The sequence below is a fragment of the Varanus komodoensis genome, unplaced genomic scaffold (genome assembly GCF_004798865.1).
Source record: "Varanus komodoensis strain SLA01 unplaced genomic scaffold, ASM479886v1 scaffold3, whole genome shotgun sequence".
Lineage (NCBI taxonomy): Eukaryota > Metazoa > Chordata > Lepidosauria > Squamata > Varanidae > Varanus > Varanus komodoensis.
Window position 1 is genome coordinate 29,892,297 of NW_025335761.1, and position 20,825 is coordinate 29,913,121.

At 38.5% G+C, this 20,825-nt stretch overlaps 1 protein-coding gene across 2 annotated transcripts in view; it reads left to right on the forward strand.

Moving 5' to 3' along the window:
* The window catches only part of NUBPL (nucleotide binding protein like), a 58,016-nt gene that overhangs the window by 24,419 nt on the left and 12,772 nt on the right, over positions 1-20,825 (forward strand). For both annotated transcript variants that reach the window (XM_044436633.1, XM_044436634.1), the window contains 4 exons: positions 1,302-1,341; positions 1,445-1,535; positions 9,973-10,066; positions 14,110-14,195. In XM_044436633.1, coding sequence (XP_044292568.1) covers positions 1,302-1,341; positions 1,445-1,535; positions 9,973-10,066; positions 14,110-14,195 — 311 coding nt within the window. The remainder of the gene's footprint in view (positions 1-1,301; positions 1,342-1,444; positions 1,536-9,972; positions 10,067-14,109; positions 14,196-20,825) is intronic.

The following is a 20,825-nucleotide window of genomic DNA, read 5'->3' on the forward strand; positions in this document are numbered from 1 at the left end:
GGCAACAAGGGGGAGGGCCTTTTCAGTGGTGGCTGCACAAATACGGGAAGAACACCTCAAGGAGGCCTGCCAGGCACCAAGATTGCCAACTTTTCAGCATTGGATTAATACTGCTGTCTATTCCCAGGCATTTAATGGCATATGAGGAGATATATCAGCTTTTAAAACTGGTTTACTTTTGATTGAATTTGTTTTACATGTTTAAACTCTTTTTAATTTTGTATACTGGAATTGTACACATTATTGTGTTATATTTGTATTTTTATTGTATCCATTTTTATTATTGTACTTATGATAAATTGTTGTGAACCACCTAGAGAGCTTCAGCTATTGGGTGATGTGGTAATAATGCTATTATTACCACTACCATAAGTTAAGGTTTGGAACAGCATTTTCTTGAGGATCTCCTTAAGGAAATTTAATATGCATTTAGTTTGTCTGACTAGTAGGTGTTAAGTTTATTCAACCAGAATATGTACAAAACAGGGCTGTAGGATGCTAGCTCAGCACAACTGGTGTAGTTTATTTCCCATTACTGAAAGTATTTGGGTAGAAAGATTTAAGGACTTGGGTGTAGGAATGTATATGTAAAAGTTGACCATAGTTAAGCATCGCATCTGAATTCTTAACCCGGGGGTGAGGAATGTGTGGTCCTCCAGAGGCTGTTGGACTGTAACTCAGACCTAGTTAACATAGTTATTGGTGAGGGATAGTAGGATGATGCAGTCCAAAACCATCTGGAGGGCCATATGTTACCAAACCCTAACCCAAACCATTGATATAAAGATTGGCAGGAACCATGATTTGATGTGAACTTAAATTGGGTTGTTACAGCTATACCAAATGGAGGTGTATGAATGGTTTATACATACCAGATACTGCACTTAGTAGTTATGGACCTGATCAGAAATTTGGAAAGAGCACTAGAAGCTTCATGTAAGAATGAGAGATAATAAATATTTTAACATACACACAAAAAATAAACCATAAAACAGTTTTCCTGTCTTTCCAAGGTAACTGGCAGATGCTGCTGATACCGCTTTATATATGCCCTCTTAGACCAGGCTGTAAATTCTTGGCCCAAGAGGGTGTATCGCTGGCATTACTGTATATTTGCAATCTTAACCAGGGTTAGGACTGCAAACTGTGGAAAATGCTAATCTTAATTAGATGCTTCATTTTTGTTGAGGCTCTTGCTAATGCCTACTAGGTTCTAATTTTTTCCAGGCAGCTGAACTTGAAATAATTGTTCTCAAAATCAATTTTTTTATTTTAACATTCTTCCACATTTTCCATTCCAGAGAACTTAATGCGACCACTTGTGAATTATGGGATTACTTGGTAAGTAATTTATAGTTTTAAATCTACCTATTTTATATATTGATTTTGTATATTTTGGTCCATGTATTTCATTTAAACATTGGAAAACATTTGTGTTTTCTAGTATGTCAATGGGTTTCTTAGTAGAAGAGACGGCACCAATTGTCTGGCGAGGCCTCATGGTAATGTCAGCCATAGAGAAATTATTGAGACAGGTAAGAGTTGTTTAAGTATGTTGCATTTACAGCAGTTGACAGTTTAGTTTCATTGGTACCCAGCAAGAAAGCGAAAAGATTTTGCTTTCACCATTGCTTATAAAAATGCTAGTTGCAAGTAAACATACTTAAGAAGAAGATTGAAGTACTGAAAATAATTAGTTTTATTTGGGTGGTATTCTGCCTGTAGAGAAAATGCTGTCAGAAAAGATTTCTTGTTATAGTTCTTTTTTCTGTCTAAACATGCATAGGATTGCACCTTTAATAGCTTACTGGGCTGCAGACCAAAAGCCTAATCTAGTCAGTTATCTAGAGACCATTGTGGATAAGCAGCAAGAAAACTTGATTTGTGAACAAGATGTGCATGAACTGTACTGCACCTTCAAGCTGGGTGTGATGGTAGACATGACATGGGTCTCCTGCTTTCAGCAGCAGCTTCTTATCTTGCTCTCTCTTCTCACTGGTAACGCCTTGTGACAGATTGCATGACATGACATCATGTAGTGCAGGCTTCCTCAGCTCCACACGAGCAAGCCCCTGAAGGAAGCACAGGGAGTGCAGGAAAACTTAGCATGTGGTTACATTTCATTTCATTTCATTACATTTCTACGCTGCCCAATACCTGAAGCTCTCTGGGGGAGTTAGAAAAACAAAAATCTTAAAATATAGCATAAGAGACTGCATACCTGCAAACACACAGACAGAGGCAATAATCCTAAAGCAATTTGAAGCAATTACTAACAAGAACAATCCAGGACATCATATAACCCTCAAATGCTTGAAAGAAAGAAAGGGAAGGCACTGAAAATATGATAATGCTGGGGTCAAATGAGCTTCTTCAGGGAAATAATTGCATAAATATGAGACTATCACCAAGAAAGCCTCTTAGTTGTCACTGCCTTCTGAAGCTGCCTCTAAGGAGGCTCCTAGATGAGCCCTAAATGCTAATGTAGTTCATGGGTATCCCGCTTTCATGCCAGGAAATGGAGTCCATCAGTATCATGATCCCAAGCTGTGTAAGGCTTTTGGGTCAAAACCAGAAACCTATGAAAATACTATACACTTAGCATCACTAAATACTGTGAAGGAGAGAGAAGAGGTATCTATTTTCTGTCTGCTGTAATGGTTTGTTCCACTTTTATTTTCTTCCAAACATTAAATGTGTTCTTCAGTCTTTTCTGCTGTTGATGTAGTATCAATTTGTTTGATAATATAATTGTGAACATAGTGTTTAGGAGCACCCACTTACTGTGGGCTGATTGTAGGTTATGCAGGTAAAATACTTAAAAAAACCCAACAGATTGCATCTTGATGATTTTGTAATGTTTTTTATGTGAGACTGCCTTTGAAAAGTATTCAGAATGTTATGGCCAGACTGTTGACCTGGACCTGTTACATTGTAATTAAAATATTGGTTTTAATAAAGATATCATTGCTATCTTGACTACACCTTACCCTCTATTCTTTAGCAGAAAGGTGGGATATATATTTGAACAAAAGTAATGTACTAATGACCATTAATTGCTTCAATTCTTTACTGCCTAGTCCTTATGAGGTTGCAATGCATCCAGAATATTGAGAGCTAGGTTCCCCCTTTGCACATTCAAGGCGAAAGACTGTTCCTTTGCAAAAGCTCTTTATTCTGCAGAGTATGTTCAGTAAGCATAATAGCCACAAAGGAATCTCGGAGCACACACAGAATAGTTTATTGAACCCAATTTAGCAACTCCTTCTGAGAACCCTCCTTTCAAATACCTGGGCCTCTGGGACACCCCTTCTGTGGGCAGGCAAGCCTCTTCTCTGTACACCACCCCTTTATTATTTATTTATTTAGAAAATTTCTATGCTGCTCCATTTGCCAAAGCCTCGGGGCGGCTCACAAATATATCAATTAAAATATTATACAGTAAAAATATAAAACAAGTTAACAATATGAAATAAGTCACCCTGGCCAAAGAATAAAATAAATAAATTGTATTAACAGTTAAAATGACATTTGAATAAAAAGGTCTTTGCCTGGCGCCGAAAAACAAATAACAACGGCGCCAGGCGGACCTCTCTGGGGAGCGCATTCCATAGATTGGGCACCACCGCAAAGAAAGCCCTCCTCCGAGCACTTACCCTCCTAATTTCCTTCATGGAGGGTTCCCGGAGAAGGGCCTCTCCCGCAGATCTCAGGGGAGATCTTTAGTTGGCTCACCTTTTTCTCCTGATGTCACAACATAGGATCGAGAGTCGTACCAGGCTCAAACGATTCCAGGAGGCCCTGCCCTACTCTCATGACAGTTTAGATCCTGACTGTTCTCAGAGTCCATTTGAACACCTGGAGAGGCCGGCCTTGAGAGAAGCCCTTCTGCTTATCTCATCTGAAAGTCTGGGGGTGCTGGTTCCCAGCCCGCCCCCATCTGAGAAATCTGGATCTGCCTGGCCTTGGAATGCATGCCAAGAACAACTGCCCTTCTCATTCCCAGCACAAAACATAAAATGTCATGGAGCTTTATAAAAACCCCCAAACCAGCCCTAAGCGCTAGGAGACCAATGATTATTTGTGGTGGGGGTTGCAGAAACGGCAATATTGCTTTAGTCAATGGAATTCCCAAATGGGAAGCAGATGGCATTTCTTGTGCATGTTGATAATGCCTTACACTGAGTCAGTTGTTACCTAGCAACTGAAGATGCAGTTGTACTCCAACAGATCCTGAAGCAAAAAAGAAATCTGGTCCCTTGACACTAGAGCCATTAATGATTTTCCCTGACAATAGAATGTCACTTGTGACTGCAGAAAGCTTTAACAAGGGCTTTCCCATCTAATCAAGCATTTTCCTTTTGTGTATAAATTAGGTATCCCTTAATTCTGCATCAGGACATACTGCGTTTCCTTTCTATGACAACAAAAAGCTTGCAGGTCACTGCAAAGACAAGTACAAACTGTTGTAGCAGTAGCTTTTATAACTGAAGAACCTTATGCATTTATTTGTAGTGTGTTTAATGAGTTATAAATCTTAGTACCGCTTGTAGCAATAGCTTGTTGCCAGTTGTTGACAAACTATAAGGTTATTAATTTCATTACCAGAGTGTCTAAATTTTAGAAATTAGCATTCCCTGAGTAAAGGATTATATTGCTCCAGTGCTAGAATCCAGTATAATGTCAATATGTGGTCAAACAGCAGTTAGTTATTTTCAAGTTTAGAAGTTTTAGAACTGGAAAAAGGATTATTTCGGAGGAGGGGGGTATTCAATCTCTTAGTTATAAACTTTGATTTATAACAGATGTGGAAGAAATAGTTAATTTTCTTCCTATTCCTTTTCTGGCAACATATAATATAAATTGCCCTCTTAATCTTGGTTTATGATATAATAATATATTGAATTTAAGGGGCTCCCAGACAGTGAGGAAAGGATAAAAAATATTAAATGAAGATCTCAAGAAAATTAAATCAGTCAGATCTAATATTTCTAGTGCATTTTACTGTATCTTGCAGACGAAAATCATAGACTTCTACATAAAATCAGGCAATATTATGAAATCATCTTTTATCATCGATTTTAAAATAAAAGGTTTCCTTCTTTGTAATCTGTAGCATAGAAACCATAAGTATTTTGAGTAGCTGTTTTTTCCTCCTACAAGTTTAGCAGAATTGAGTATTGGAAATATTCCCAAGGCACACATGTGCTAATAAAATGATTGTCTGATAAAATGTTTAAAAAGCCTGTTTTTATTATCTCGAGATTATTGGGGAAACATAACTAGAGGTTTTATTAATACAGCCTTCCACAGTCTGATTCCCTTCAGATGTGTTAGGGCTCCCAGAATCCTCCAGACAGCTTTGCTAGTGACCAGGTTAGTTAGAAGTTATAATCGAAGACATCTGGTGGGCACCACTTCAGCGAAGGTTGAAATTAGATGATTAGGGATTTCCATTTCTATAGTACAGCCCACTGAAAGCAAGATCCTTTTCAATAAGATCCAGTGCAAATAAGCTGTTGCAGATTTCCTAATGATAGTCAAGAAGGGCAACAAAAATGATCCAAGGTTTGGAAACACTACCCTGTGAGGAAAGACTGAGAGAACTGGGCATGTTCAGCCTTGAGAAGAGAGGACAGAGGGGGGACGGGATATCCCTCTATAAGTACCGCAAAGGCTGTCATGAAGAGGAAGGTCAAGAGCTCTTCTTGCTGAAGCCAGAGTGTAGGACACAGAAAAATCAATTCAAGTTGTGTCAACCCAGGTTCAGGCTGGACATCAGGAAAAGCTTCCTTACTGTCAAAGCAATACAAACAGTGGAACCATCTGCTAGAGAGGTGGTGGGCTCTCCCACACTAGAGGCATTCAAAAAGAAACTGGACAGCCATCTGAGTGGGATGGTATAACTTGGTGTCCTGCAACAGCAGGGGGTTGGACTTGATGGCCTTCATGGCCCCTTCCAGCTCCACTATTCTATGATTCTATAAGTTGCAGACAGATGTGTGATTGCATGCTCAATCTTATCTCTAGGTCAAATGTCCACCTCTTATTCTAACTATAGCTAACATTTGTACTCTCGGATAACATCTGTACTCTCGGATAACTAGCTAACCAGACTTTTGTCTACTGGAGGCTGCTTTAAATCACTGCTTAAGCCTGTAGTTCTTGACATTGCATCTGGTTTTGCAACATATTTCTGCATAAGTTGCCTCACTATATTAGCATTGTCATGCTGAAATACCATAAGTATGAGTAAGAGAGTAAGCAGTCATTCCTTTGCCACAAATACAATATACATGTCTATGTTATGGTAAGTGACAGAAATGTTCAGTAAATGTTAATGCTTGCCAGTAAGCCCTTAGATTTTTAAGAGATCAGTAGGACAGGTCAGCAAGCTGTGACAATGTAAGCCTTGTGATTTTCCAATAGAGCGCCTTCAGTAAATGTATGTCCTCTGCAACTCCATTCTACAGTATTAAGGATGGCATTTACAATAATATTTAATCACTGTAATATTTAAATGACAAACAGATGCTTATTCTGTTGTGGAATGCGAGAGAGAGAGAGAGAAGGTACCTATGTGTATTGGGTTGATACTTCGAAACAGAATACATTATTTGTTTGAATAATAGCACATCATGTTTGAATGTACATTGCATTAATACACTGATACAATAGGCGTGTTTGAGATGGGAAGCAGCTTTCATCTTCTCCTCTGTATATGGCTATAGACTGTACCATGGTCACATTGACTTTATTACGTGAATGTCTGTCATGAAGATTGTTGATGGGATCTTAGCTAGTCAAAAACAAAAATTTAGTGCCAGAATATGAATGCTGCTTTTGATCACACAGTTATTCGATAATAAGCAAACTGGATCAAATTGCAGTTCAGTGATAAATTTTGGTTTTGATGTTTTGCAATATTAATTTGTTACTAGTCTTTCAGGAAAAAATTCAAATATCTCCCCTGTTTCATAAGTGAGAACTATTGCAATTAAGCAAGAAAGTGCAGACATTATGTGCCAAAGAATGTTTAAAGAATTGATGTAGCTTCTATTATACTTCATATTCCCAAGAGCAATTTCTCATATTTGGTGTGGACAGTGGTTTTTTTGTAAAAAAAACAAAAACGGTGCCGGAACTCACGTCTTGGGGTCACACTTTTACACTAAAAAATTTTCAATTCACCAACTTTTTTTGAAATAAAGAACTTATTTACCTTTTGCATGTAGCCAGTCACTCTACACACACATAAACATAATGGTCGCCACCGGCAGTAAGCACTCAGCGCACGACCACACGACCAATCCCAAGCTAAGCAGCGTCCCAAGCTGAGCAGCGCCCTCACAAGCAGCCCGCAGGCACTATGTTAATGATTTTTGCCACAGATCTGCTATGCCTAACAGGGCGATTCACAATCACTTGGAAAAATCCATCAGAAAAAGGTGCTGGAACGCTGTTCCAGTGCATTCTATGACAAAAAAAGCTCTGGGTGTGGATACTTTCTGTAACTTTTTTTGATGTTGTGTTGCTCTTGCATTTATATTTCCATATCAAATATAATTTTGACAGAACTTGCTGTTGCTCTAAAGAAAAGATTTTGGAGAAGATTTGCAACTAGATTGGAAGTAATAGCCAAACCTTGGTGTGTTTCCTCCCTTGAACTTCCTTGTCTGCTGTTATTTTCAAATTGTCAGGCAATGTCTTGAACTACTAGTTAGAAAGTAAAGAGGTTTCCATTTTAGGGTTGGAGGCTAAATTTGGATATACTGTCAAACCATTTGCTAGAACAAGGAAAGAACTGGAGCACACCAGAGGAAAATGGAGCATGTAAATTTGGGGATGGCCAAGATACTATTTAAGAGCAAACATATAGAAATACTTGTTGATCCTTACTAGCATGCACCTTTAAGTTGGCTCATATATACATAGGGTTAGATCCAGTAGCTCCTGTTAGGAGAACTGGGAGCGGGTGATTCTCCCCACGGTCCTTCACAAGGCATCTTCATCTTGGGACATGAAAATAGGAAGAGTGGGAAAGCTTAAATCTGTCATGGTCCCAAATTGACTTACCCAGCTGTAGGTCAATGCGTACTGGCATAGCTGTGCTAAGAAAGAGGAATAGAGTTTGACAAGCAGCCAGGGATGTTTTTTTAAGTGTTAAAGAATGACAATAAAATCCTCAACTACTTTGCCCTAAAAAGTAAGGTAATTCCACCCCCCCACACATACCAAAATATGGCATATGTATGTAACTCTGGTGCTTTGCAAAGCAAAGAAGTATATATACCTCAGTTAGTATGATTGAGTGGTGCTACAAAGGTCCCTGGGATACAGGCTGAGAACAATGAGGACAACGCGAAGACAAACCATGGCAAATTGTCCTTTATTGTCAGCATAGGTGTGGCTCAACAAGCAATTAGTTAACCCACCATGGCTTGCTTGCAGCATATTTTCTCATGATGTGCTAGCTGGTCCATTGGCATGCTTAAGATATGAGTTCCCTATTTGAATATAATAGATTGGCTTTATAAGAATAATCCAGAGCAAATGTTGGACTAGCATGCTCTTCTTGTTGTAAACCTCCCAGAAAGCTTTGGCTATTGGGAGGTATAGAAATGAAAATAATAAGAACAATACTTTAAAAAAATAATGCAAGGAATTATTGGACCCTTTTGCTTTTGTTTTAACTAGACTTACTTGTCACTTCCATACCAGGATTCACAGTGATTAATCATAACTATGGTTTAGAGAGGAAAGCTACACTTTGAAGTGGTCTTATTTCCTCAAAACATAGTTAAATGTAACTACAGTTTTGGGAGGTTTGGAAATAATTAATAGATTTATTAGTTGAAAACAGATTGTGCTTTCTGGCCTTTTTGCAGCTACATGGGAGGACAGGGAAGTGAGGAACATGTAAGTTCTGAGAATCCAAGGCATAACTAAACCATAAATTACTAATACGTGCAAACTGTAGCACTTATTTCTTCTTGCTAAACAGAGTTCAGCTCTGGTTGCTTCTCAGTAGGTAGAGTTTAAAGAAAGCACAGTTCTCCTAGTTCAGATATAACAGGGAACTGTGATTTCATTTGGAGGCAGAAGCTTCCAGTAACCTCAAGGATATAAAAGAAGAATGGCAGCATACGAGTCTTAGGCTTGCCATGGCCAATTCATATACTGGAAACCATGGTTACCCATTATGTCTGAATCAGGTCATTATATCTTAATGGGAACTTGCTTTATTTGAAGCATATCAATCTCTTAAGATTTACATCCTCCTGCAGATAAAGTTAATTTCTGTTCAGCATTGTCTCTTTGAAAATAATTGGACAATGGATCACAGGGATTAGGGAACTCCTAGAACAAGGAGTTACTTTCTAAAAATCATACCAATTAAGGATAGTGTATTCTACTTTGAGCTCCAGGTAGTTAATATGCATGTCTTACTTGCTTTTATCGAGAACAGATATAAATTAAACCACTCTGTTTTTTAAATCAATATTACATTTCCATGATACTTTGTTGATATACACTCTACCTTAGTTACATTTAATTTGTTAGCCTCAGTCTCTGTGCTAGTCTGACCTAGTTGGTGGGTGTCGGACTCATTCCATTATCATGGAGGAGAATGCCTGTTGGCACAGAGGTCTTGAAGTAGGAGAGTTACCATAATCCCACATTATGCATTAGTCCTTTATGCCAGTGGTAAGGAGCTTTGAAAATGACACGTCTGTCTTGCCTGCACACATTCTCCTACCCATTGCCCAATGATCTCCACTCCTGCCTATGGTCTGCACAGGGTTTTAAATGTAACATAAACAGTGACCCTTGGTATGTGGTATTGATGCTGTACATCCTGCTGGCAACAGAACGTAATTAGAAATTCCCTACTGAATTTACTGTGGTATTCACCATCAGTCTCTGTGTTTAATATATACCCTTTTCTGATTTTTCGGTGACCTTTTCTAGGTTGACTGGCAGCAACTGGATTATCTGGTAATTGACATGCCACCTGGGACAGGAGATGTGCAGCTATCAATTTCACAGAATATCCCAATTGCAGGTATCTTTTAGAATTACAGTTTGATCTGCACATGTATATTTGTTATGAGCTCTGTTGTGTTTGATGGGGCTTGCTTTTGGATTTGCAGCCCTAAACATGATCAAAGATGAACTGTGAAAATAGATTTTTTTGAATAACCTTTTTCCCACATTAACTGGCATTTAGATCCAGAAGGGATCACCATTCCATACAAATATTCCATGCACTCTTCTCCCTTCTATGTTTCCCATTCCCTCTGAATAATACTTTGACTTTCTTAAGTTAAAAACACAGCTTGAGAATTAGGACCAGGATATGTTCCTACACTAACTATAGCATACTATTTTCCTTTTCTGCTTTACTTTATATCATTTTGGGTCTTGTGATGCCTTTGTATTTAATGCTTAGTTTAATTTATTCAATTGTATTTCTGAGATGGTATAACAAGAATATATAATAGTGTTTCAAGATAATTGGGCATAGTGTGCTTGAAGTTTTCCACACCTCAAGGAAGGCTAGTGATTCCTGTGTCAGTGTGGTTCCTCATCCATTGCATTATTTTGGCCTTATGGGGACATGGTACCCCATGGTGGCAATTGCATTTTGCATGGTTGAGTTCAGCACCTTACCCAGATACTATGCTGTAAGAGGTTACCTAGTTAAATAGTCAGAGGTTACTGTCTAATGAATAATAAAGAAATATAACCAATAAACATACAGGCTGAATCAGACATCATGCTAATCCATGGTCAAAGGCCCTTTACAGTAGATTGACTTGATGTCCAGAGTGATAAACTATAGTTTCACTTGGTTGGCAAACTGCTATTGGAATCTATGGCTTGAAATAGTTTTGCAAGCTATAATCTGTGCTATACTTAAAGCCTCTAGCACTGGAGACCATAACACCAAGAGATAAAAGTGTTGTGTAGAGGAAGAGCACATACGCAGTTATAAACCATAGTTTACCTGTCTGTCTGTCTGTTTTGTTTGGAATCCTACATCATGGCTTGGATTGTCTGAAATGAGTAATTGGTTTTGTTTTCAGACTAGTTGTTACATATAAGATATATAAAAGGGGATTATTCACACATACTGTAAAACTTAGAAACATGTAGGTGCTTAGCAGGGAGTGTATTGACACTACAAACCAGAACAATTTACACTGGAATGAGAAACGGCTCTTTAATCCTATCCTATGCATTTCTCTGAAATACTTCAGCATAGCTCAGTTCAAACTTGAGAGTAGGGAGCCATCCTGTGGGTTTGCCTCATGAAACTAGCACTTCACTGGAGGGAGAGTAGCATGGTCGCAAGGGAAAACATAGATACCGCTCTCCAGCTGTGTAAAGCCAGCTTGAAGAGAAGCAATTCCCATGACTAAGGTAGTAAATTTGGAGTGTTGAGCCTATTTGCACCAGAGTCGGAGGTGCCCTTGAAAGATGCAAACAAAAGAAGCAGGGTCAGAACATCAGCATATTCTGTCGTAAAGCTCCTGTTGCCAGTATTTAAGCTTTAGGATGGCAATTTTGGCATTTTAGAGTAGCAAAAACCTTTACTTCATCAATTGCCCTCAGACAGCTAGTTGTGCAGTAGAACTCCTGTCTGCAGCATGTTTCTCAGCCTGAATCCAGCCCTTTTAGGAGGAAAAAGAAAAGAAAACACAGGTGGTTGTGTTTAGTTGAATAGCACATAAACATCTTCCAGAACTTTTTATTGGAAAGAGGTATACTCTTATTCTAAACATGTAATGTTAAAACTGATCAAAACTTTAGATGATTATTGGCCTATTATCGCCATAACAGGAGCCTCCTCGGCTTCTTTTGCGAAGAGTTTAAGTAGAACCAGGAATCCTGCATTGCAGACCAAGGAAGTAGCCTTAGATGCCCCATAAGAACATAAAGAAAGCCCTGAACATAAAGAGGGCCCTAAAATCACATCTGTATGAAGGCATCTGTAATATGGTTACTGTGGGTATCCAAAATATATATATTTACTTTTTCTGTTTTAAAATATACCTATGTGGATTTGTATGACACGCATACAGCTTTTTAGTAGTTATACATAGGCTAAAACAAAAGTAGAGCAAGCATCAAAATAATTTTCCCTTTGAAGTTGGTGTCTATATGTTACCTATCCATATAGCAAAAGCACTGTAAGGTCCTTAATCCATTGCATTACAGGAGGTGAGTATTTATCCTTCCAGTTTATCCTTTTACTATTGCATTTTAGCTGTTAGAACACAGAGAACCAATTTCCCTTTCCTTATTTTTTATTTTATTTATTATTTATTTATTAAAACATTTTTATGCCGCCCCATTCGCCGAAGCCTCAGGGCGGCTTACAACAAATCCTTATGTTAAGTTCCATGAAGCAACTAATATAAAATAGTGCGTACATGAATATTAAAGACTGCTCCAAAAAAGAAGTAACTATTGAACATTTCCAATACTTCTTTATTTAAAAGAAGTATTAACTGAATTCACTGTAAGCAATTAGCTGAATTAGACTGTGCCTTATTAAAAAGACTTTGGTGGTGTTCAGTATAGCCCATGTGCAGTAGTGCAGTAGTCCATGTGCAGTAGTAAGGGACTAAGGAGATCTGGGTTCTAGTCCTCCCCCAGTCATGGAACTAACTGGATGATTTTGGGCGGTCACAGACTCTCAGTCCAACCTACCTCACAGAGTTGTTGTTATGAGAATAGGAGTAAGAGGGAGAGAATTATGCAAGCCACCTTGAATTTCTTAGAAGGGAAAAAAAAGTGGGATCCAAATATAATAAAAATACATAAATCAAGAGTGCTGAATAAAACACAACCTAAGATCCATAAATTTGACAGGTAGAAGCCAGAGTGGTGACCCATGGATTAGTCAGTTTATGACGGCTTCTCAAATTCCAAAATGTGCTCCCAGGTCCATAAAAATTGGGGACCGCCTGATGGAATCATTCTGTTTTTCCAGTAGCCAACCGAATTTTGATATGAATCCCACAAGGAAAACAACAAGTAACACTTTCCCATTCATGGTCTATTTGGTTTAGCTATATATAAATAATTCAGCAACTTGGCTTTTTTGATGTTGGAAGGAAAGTATATAAATAAAAATATTTCATTATTTTAGTTTTATTGGGTAATGTGGAAAGCAGAGGAATTAAATTTTGCATACAAGCTTGTGGGGAAAATGAAAGCCAACATCAGTACATGTCAAAAGAATCGTAATCCTTATAGTGTCTTGTTCATTCAATCATCCTTAATAGAGTTCATCTCTGTAACATGGCTGGGTAAAAATTATATATTTTTCTTAAGCTGTGCTGCTTCTCAAATGAGTTTCAGTCACATTTGCTGATTTTAATGATCAAAATAATTTCATACTTATCAATCTTGTTAATCCTGCTGAGGCAGCACTACTTAGGAAGAAAGAGGTTGATTCTTGTTCCTCAATGAGATTCTCACATTTTTGAAAAAAGAATCCTACTATGATTGAATAAATATGTTAGGAACTATTAGGGGATGGGAGGGTGGGAGTAATTTATTCAAGGAGAGAATTTTATCCAAAATATAATGGCAATTTTTGGTATGTTGGTTAGGTATATGTTGATTTGAAAATAGAAAAGTAACACTTTGCATGCCTAGATTTTTTAAAATATACCTAAAGTACCAACACTCTGGGATTAAGCTTTGTTTCCAAAATTAATGGAGGAATGGAATAGCAACACTAAGGTATTGTATTCAGTACTGGTGACTGTTTCTTGATGGTAATCACTTCTGTTTGCTCAAGACTAGGCATCTTAGTTTTGGCAGTTGCCTCTTAGCCATTTAAATATCTCTCCAGAAAGCTGCTCCAAAATAAAATGGAAATAGTGTGGAGGCTGTGGTAGCAGGAGGGATTGGTGAGAATTAGATGCTTCTGTGCACCTGAATGGAAGTGCTTTCTGCTAAGCCACAGCCACTATTAATCTTTATGCTTAAGCATGACATGGGTTCGTTTAGGGATTCAAATGTCCCAGCTAAACGAAATAATATTCCTAACAGTATTGACTGTAATAATGTCATCTTTTTTATTTCTAGGAGCCGTGATTGTATCCACTCCTCAAGATATAGCTTTATTGGATGCACATAAAGGGGCTGAGATGTTCAGAAAAGTGAATGTACCAGTAAGCTCTTACAAGTATATATTTGACCCTTTTAAGTAACGGATATATTTTAAAGTGAGGAGTGGTAACATAGAACGAGAAGGTTCCTGAAGAAATTTTTAGCTGGACCCTGGCAGGCCTGTCAAATTGTAATTAAGGTACAATAATATATTTGCCTTGAATATTATATTAAAGATATTATATTAATATTATATTAAAGTGGTCCTCACACTTTTCATGCAGAGGATCTAGGTTCTCTCTATGACATCCCCAAGTAGGGCTCAGAAAACCTAGAGAGCTGATAATGGTCAGCATAGGTCATGCTGAGTTAAATGTACCAGTGTCCTGACTTGGTAGAAGGCACCATACTGTGCTTAATGAATGTTTGCTCTTAAGGAAAGTAAACACCCCACAAGATTAAAATTCTATTGGAAGTTGTCTGTAGTGTCTTGACAGTGAGGAAGTTTTTCCTGGTATCTATCCTGAATCTGATACACTGCAGTTCACTGTTCTGTCCTACACTCAGGGAAGAGCGATAAGAGGTTTCACTAGAATATATTAATCACTCTATATTAGAATATATATTGTGTAGAAAATATTAATCACTATATATTAATACATAATTTTTGTAATTTGAAATACACTGAAGTGTAAATTAACCCAAAATATGTCCGTTACAGAGCTCCACCTACTCATCACATATGCAGCTTCACTTAGTTCACTTTTTTTGTTGTGAGCCGCCCCGAGGCTTTGTTGCGATGGGGGCGGCATAGAAATGTTTTAAATAAATAAATAAATAAATAAATAGTTCAGCATTATTGAGACTCTCGAGTACATCTATTTTCTATGTACAACATTTAACATGTAGCTGAATTTATTTAGAGATAGAATTGTCATATCCTGTCTACTTTGGTCCCTAGTTCAGTTGTTCTAGTAGTAGAGAAGGATGAAGGCTGATGAAACTGTCCCCACCCCACAGTACCTGCTGCTTAGATGTTGCACATGAAAACTAAGGGAGATGGCAATTTATGCTGACTTTGAGAGCTTTTAGAAGAATTTCCCAGACAGAGCACCTAGGACCTAACTAGTCTAATTCACAGCATATGTTATGTAAGCAAGGCTGGGAGTAGAATTCTAGAAGAAATCCCAAAAACTGAGTCTGAAGAAATGTCCCAAAGAGACCCTGCTCCAGATATGAAACTGGGCAGTGAAGATACACCAGATTTGTTAAAAGATTTGAATTGACAGCAGATATATTAGACTGAACTAGGGTGCAGTACAAAAGACAGAATATATAACTTACAGGGCTGGCTCTACCATTAGGTTAGAGTAAGATGGATGCATACAGTGTCATGAATGGGCAGCAAATCATTACTTAATTTGCTATGATTGTATTTTTTCTGCCAGGAAGCGTGAGAGTTGTTTGTTCAGTTTTCTGCCTTGGGTGCCAAAATTACATGGCTGGCATTGGGTACTGCTCACCTTGACTTGAAATGGATGCGGTTGTGCCAGGTAGAAAATGTTTTGGGCTAGGGCTGGTAACCTAGGAAGAGATTGAAAAGAAGGAATAGTTCTGTTGCATTTCCTATTTAACTGTTTGAATTGTATGACTCAGAATACTTGAGCAATGCGGTGGGAAAATTATACCAGTTGTTTAAAGAAAATGTAAATGGTAAATGAGCCCAAAAAATTAACAACAAGCAAGCAAGCCATGGCATGTTGATGGCCTTATGGAGAAGAAAGCCAGCTGTGAGTTAGATGAGCTTATTTTTAAAAAGTTAAGGGGAGTACCCAGCAACAAACAACTTCTTCTAAGACAAAATTATTTATACGTTACCAGTAGTATATATGGCACTTTACAGTGTTCTATAAGCAAAAATTAGGCTCCTACCCCCAAGAATCTTTCAGTCTTAAGGAGACATTCAAGAAGACACCAAAGATAGATGGAGAAAAGGTATTTATTGGGGACAGCTCTAATTTTTTCAACTGCAACTAGGCTTGACTCAGTCTTCCTCAAAAATTTTTCTTCAAGGAATCGGTGATCTGAAGCATAACAAATAGTTGCAGGTGATAACTTATGCTGGCAGAACCGGTAATGGTTAAGCATGGTGTGATGCTCAAAGAAGTATGAAAAAAGAAAATACATGAAACAAAGGAGGTGTTTGATTTTTCTACACTGTGCTGTACTTGTACCACTGCTATTTAATCAAGAAACTGCTTATTCAAAACCCATAAAAGTCTGTTTATCTTTTGCAGTAATTTTGTTCTACCAGATTCTGGTATCTGGGGCAGAATGTTCTTGAGAACAAAACAAAAGCTTTGTTATAAAATAGCAAAGACCGGAAGTTAATAGGACCTCTCTGGTATACTTAGTGTAGCAAGTCAGTTACAGAGATCTGGATGGTGCTGGCTTGGTTTCTTCTCTCCATTTCATATAAAAACGAACTTCTCCAGATAGAAATAAGCAACTGAAAAACAGGGCTGAGCTGAATGTGTGTGTACTCTTATAAGTATCTCTTTCCCTGCCCCCCTTTCAGTGCTTGCTGTGAAAGGGCTCAAGCACATTTACCTATTCAAGAAATGATGACTTAAGGGTTTGCTGTTTTGTACTTGGTGATGTTGTCATATAGCCCAGTGTAGCCACGTAGCATCACAATATCATCCCATTTGCCATGTCACTATTTCCTGGAAGGAGATGACCCAAATTATAATGTAGCAGTGGCAGAAGATTCAGCATATAATACAATGAACAGGATTGTAGAGGAGGGACAATAGCATGCATGCACTTGTGGCTGCCTGAGAGCCATTACCATTAACATAAAAATCACAGCAGGAGAAGATTTGCATGCGGCCCTAATGGCAAAGTGTAGCTAAGTGGTATTCTTTGCCTAAGTTTACCTAAAAGAAATCATTTCTCTTTATCAGATGTATCATTAAGCTTCATTAAGAATAATATCAATCATCCCCCTAAAGAGGGCTCTTGAAGAAATGGTGTCTATTCAGCCATGGCAACTGTTGTGCTGGCTAAACTGCAGCAAAGCATTCAGTTGTCTTCTCCTGAAAGCTAGAGCTCAGACAGATGAGACTAGCAAGCAGTGCTTTGCTATAGCTTGAACATTAATGCCAAGTATTCCCTGGACCTGTTGATGGTCAAGTGTCAGTATATGACATAAGATGATTAATATTCATTCTCAGGATCTGAAATTGGACAGCATGGACTAAAATAAGCCTCTAGATGACTTAAAACTATATGCAAAGATAATCACTCAAGTGTATGATCCAAAATAGTTGAAAAATCACTCTTATTTGAAGTGGATCTCATGTTGAAATCTCACCAACTGACTGATAACTGAAAGGCCTGGCTAACAAGTACCCTTGAAACACAAATTATTTTGGGTTATTTTTTTTCAACCTCTTCTATCGATACTCAAAACATACCACAGCAACATTCTAAAAATGAAACATTAAAAATCACATAACATAAAAATATAGCAGCAATCGACTCTAGTCAGAACCCCTCCAACTTACAAAAGACTTCCTAAAGCATGTCAGAATTTTGTTCCTCACTGTTTCCTTGGAGGCAACCACCAAGAATGATCTGCATTCTACAGTGACTAACCTGCTTGTCTGCAAAGACAGGCTCTGGGTATTCTATTTGAATACTATCTTAACTGGTAAGTAGGTGCATATGGGCAATGTATATTCTGAGCTAAGAAGGGTTATAATAAAATTCAGAAGGAATAGGGTAGGGATGGGTTATGCTTAGTCAATTCATGCAAAAGTGGCACAGAATGGATTTATGAATGAACACAGTTGAAACCTGTTGTGGGATTGTTTGTTGTTCAATCTGCACAACAAAAGTATTTAAACAAATCTTCTCTTAGACTAGGAAGTTCTTATCCCAAAATATACATTTTATATGTATGTTCTTTTTGCTGAGAAAGGCATCACAAAATCTGGAAAGCGAGAAATACAAGAGATAACAGTATTCTAATCTGTAGATTATTCCAGGAGATTCAGAAATAATAAATTAATCAAACATACTAAGGGAAACAATCATATAGAAATATTTGGCAGCACTTAAGAGGGTGTATAGACAACTGGCACATGCCAGATTAGACCACTGGTCCATCCAGAGGAGAGTTGTCTATACTGACTGGCAGTAGCTCCCCAGGCAGAGGCAGGAGCCTTTCCTAACTCATCTTACAGGAATTGGAGTGTTCTGTCCCTGAGCTTAGGACCCATTCCCATTGTTAAGATCATGGGTCCTCAAACTATGGCCCATGGGACGGATCTGGCCCGCCATGCCCATTTATCTGGCCCGCCTCAAAGGTTTGGGACTCACAACGCCCACCACCGCCCACCTCCCACACTGTGCAGGCGGCGGAGAGGCGGTGGCTTGCTTACTCAGAGATGGTTTTGGACTCGCTGGGAGACCTCCAAGTGAGCAAGCCGCCGCGCATGCCCGACGCCACTTCGTGAATGCCTGATGCCAACTCACCGGCCCATGCCCGTGGGCGCCCCCGCCTCAATGGCCTGTGCCGGTTGCCTCCGCCTTTCAACTGGCCCCCTATTGAAAAAGTTTGAGGACCCCTGGTTAAGATGGAAAACAATTTATTAGTCTTGGAAAAACTGTCAGAATTATTGGTACAGGTACCCTATGTCATTTCATATTTATAGTTGTATTTGATGCATATTGAATATAATCATATGCTTGACCTAAAATAATTGATTTTACATTGGACTATCAGGGTGTATGTTTTGGGACACTCCAAGGAGGAATGTCAGCATTCATTTAACAAATAAGCAGACATAGTCTCCTGCATCTGTACCATGAGACAGTTCCCTAGGAACATTTTAAAACTCACAAAACCAGAAGTTCTCAGACTTTCCCAAAGGTCTTAATCAAGCAACTCTTAAACATATTTGCTGCCCTCTGGTTTTTTTTTTTTTTTTTTTTTTTTGTGGTACTTTCAGTCCCTTATATAATATTCCAGAAGGTTTCTGGTTGTCAGGAGCATGAGCTCAGCAAAGCATAAATAGGAAGAGGCAGGTACATTAGAAAAATAGCTGCATCATTCCTTTTTTCAGAAGAAAAGTAGAATCTCATGATATGCAAACAATGAGAGAAGGTACCAAAAAGTCAAGGCAAATAGTTTCTTGGTGGTAAAATTCTAGGAGTTAAATTCATGCTTCAAAACATGGGTTCCATTAATATGAGCACACACTGCTCAGTGCAATGGACAGGAACAACAAGGAATCCCATTGCAGGGCCAGCTTTTGGTTTGGCTGGAGATTGGACTTCACTGGGCACCAGAGTCTCCCCTTTAATAGGGAAAGGCTGTTAAGATGTCTGCCCCTCTGAGATGCAGACCTATGTACACAAGCCAAGAGATAAGGCATGGGAAAAGTCAGTCAATGGAGTTAAGCACATGTGTCCTCCAATCTCCATGCGAATTAAGAGTAATGTGAATTAAGCACTATCTTCAGTTTTGAGTGAAGAAAAAAGCTAGAGGATTGTGTAATGGAAATCTTTAAAAGTCCTCTGGAGTGTTTGGAGGACAATTCAAGGGTGATTGAGAACTGGATGGGAAGGCGAGAGAAAGGACATTCTACTGTATGTGTGACAAATACACACCATACATAAGAAAGAGTTCCAGCCAGAGGTGTGTTTAACAGTTTTTACTGCAGCCTATTGCCCTGAATGTGAAAACTAGTTTTAAACAGGAAAAGCACCTTGCTTGTTCAGCCATGTAAATGGTTGGAATGAAAACTGTTAAAACACCTCTAATTCTGTGCACACTTCTTTCCAGCCACATATAATCTTTGCATCCCTGAATTCCTTCTCTTGCTAGTGTTAGTTTTCCACCATTAATAAATATGTTAAGATGTTATTAGCCCAAGTTTATAGTGTGCACCCAAGTAAAGAAGAATTATTGACGTGTAGAAAATTGATGAGTTGGAAACATGGTGCTGGAGAAATGCTTTACAATACTTGGACTAACAGTAATATGAACAAGTGGATCCTAGATCAAATCAAGCCAGAACTTGCCCTGGAGGCAAAAATAAGGAAGCTGAGACTGAAGGCACATCATGAGAAGACAAGATTCACTGGAGAAGACAATCATGCTAGGGAGGTTGAAAACAAAATAAGAGGAAGACTAAATATGAAATCACTTGATTCCATAAAGGAAGCCACAGCCTTGAGTTTACCAGGGCTAAGCAGGGCTGCCAAGGACAGGACATTTTAGATGGCATTCATTATAAGTTGGACATAGCCTGATAGTGTTTAACAAATGTTATATGTGAGAGAAGAAGAGATATTGTTGCCATACAGTGCATTGGTGCAGAGGGGGAGAAAAGCCTGTGAAAAGCAGTAATGATGCTTAGCAGCTTTGAACAGTATTCTGACAAGCTCATTTTCTCTCCACTTAAAGCCTGTGCCAGAATTTGCAGACCTGTCCACCGGTCTTTATGCTGGCCTTGTACAACTTCAAGCCCTCCAATATGTTGTGGACTTCAGCTCCCATAAACCCAGTGGTCTTTATTATGGTCAATGGTTTGGAAAGTTTGGTAGTTGTAGCCCAAAATATCTGGATGCCACCAAGCTGAGGAAAATTTGGAAGGTTGGGTCAATGTTATTTCAGTATT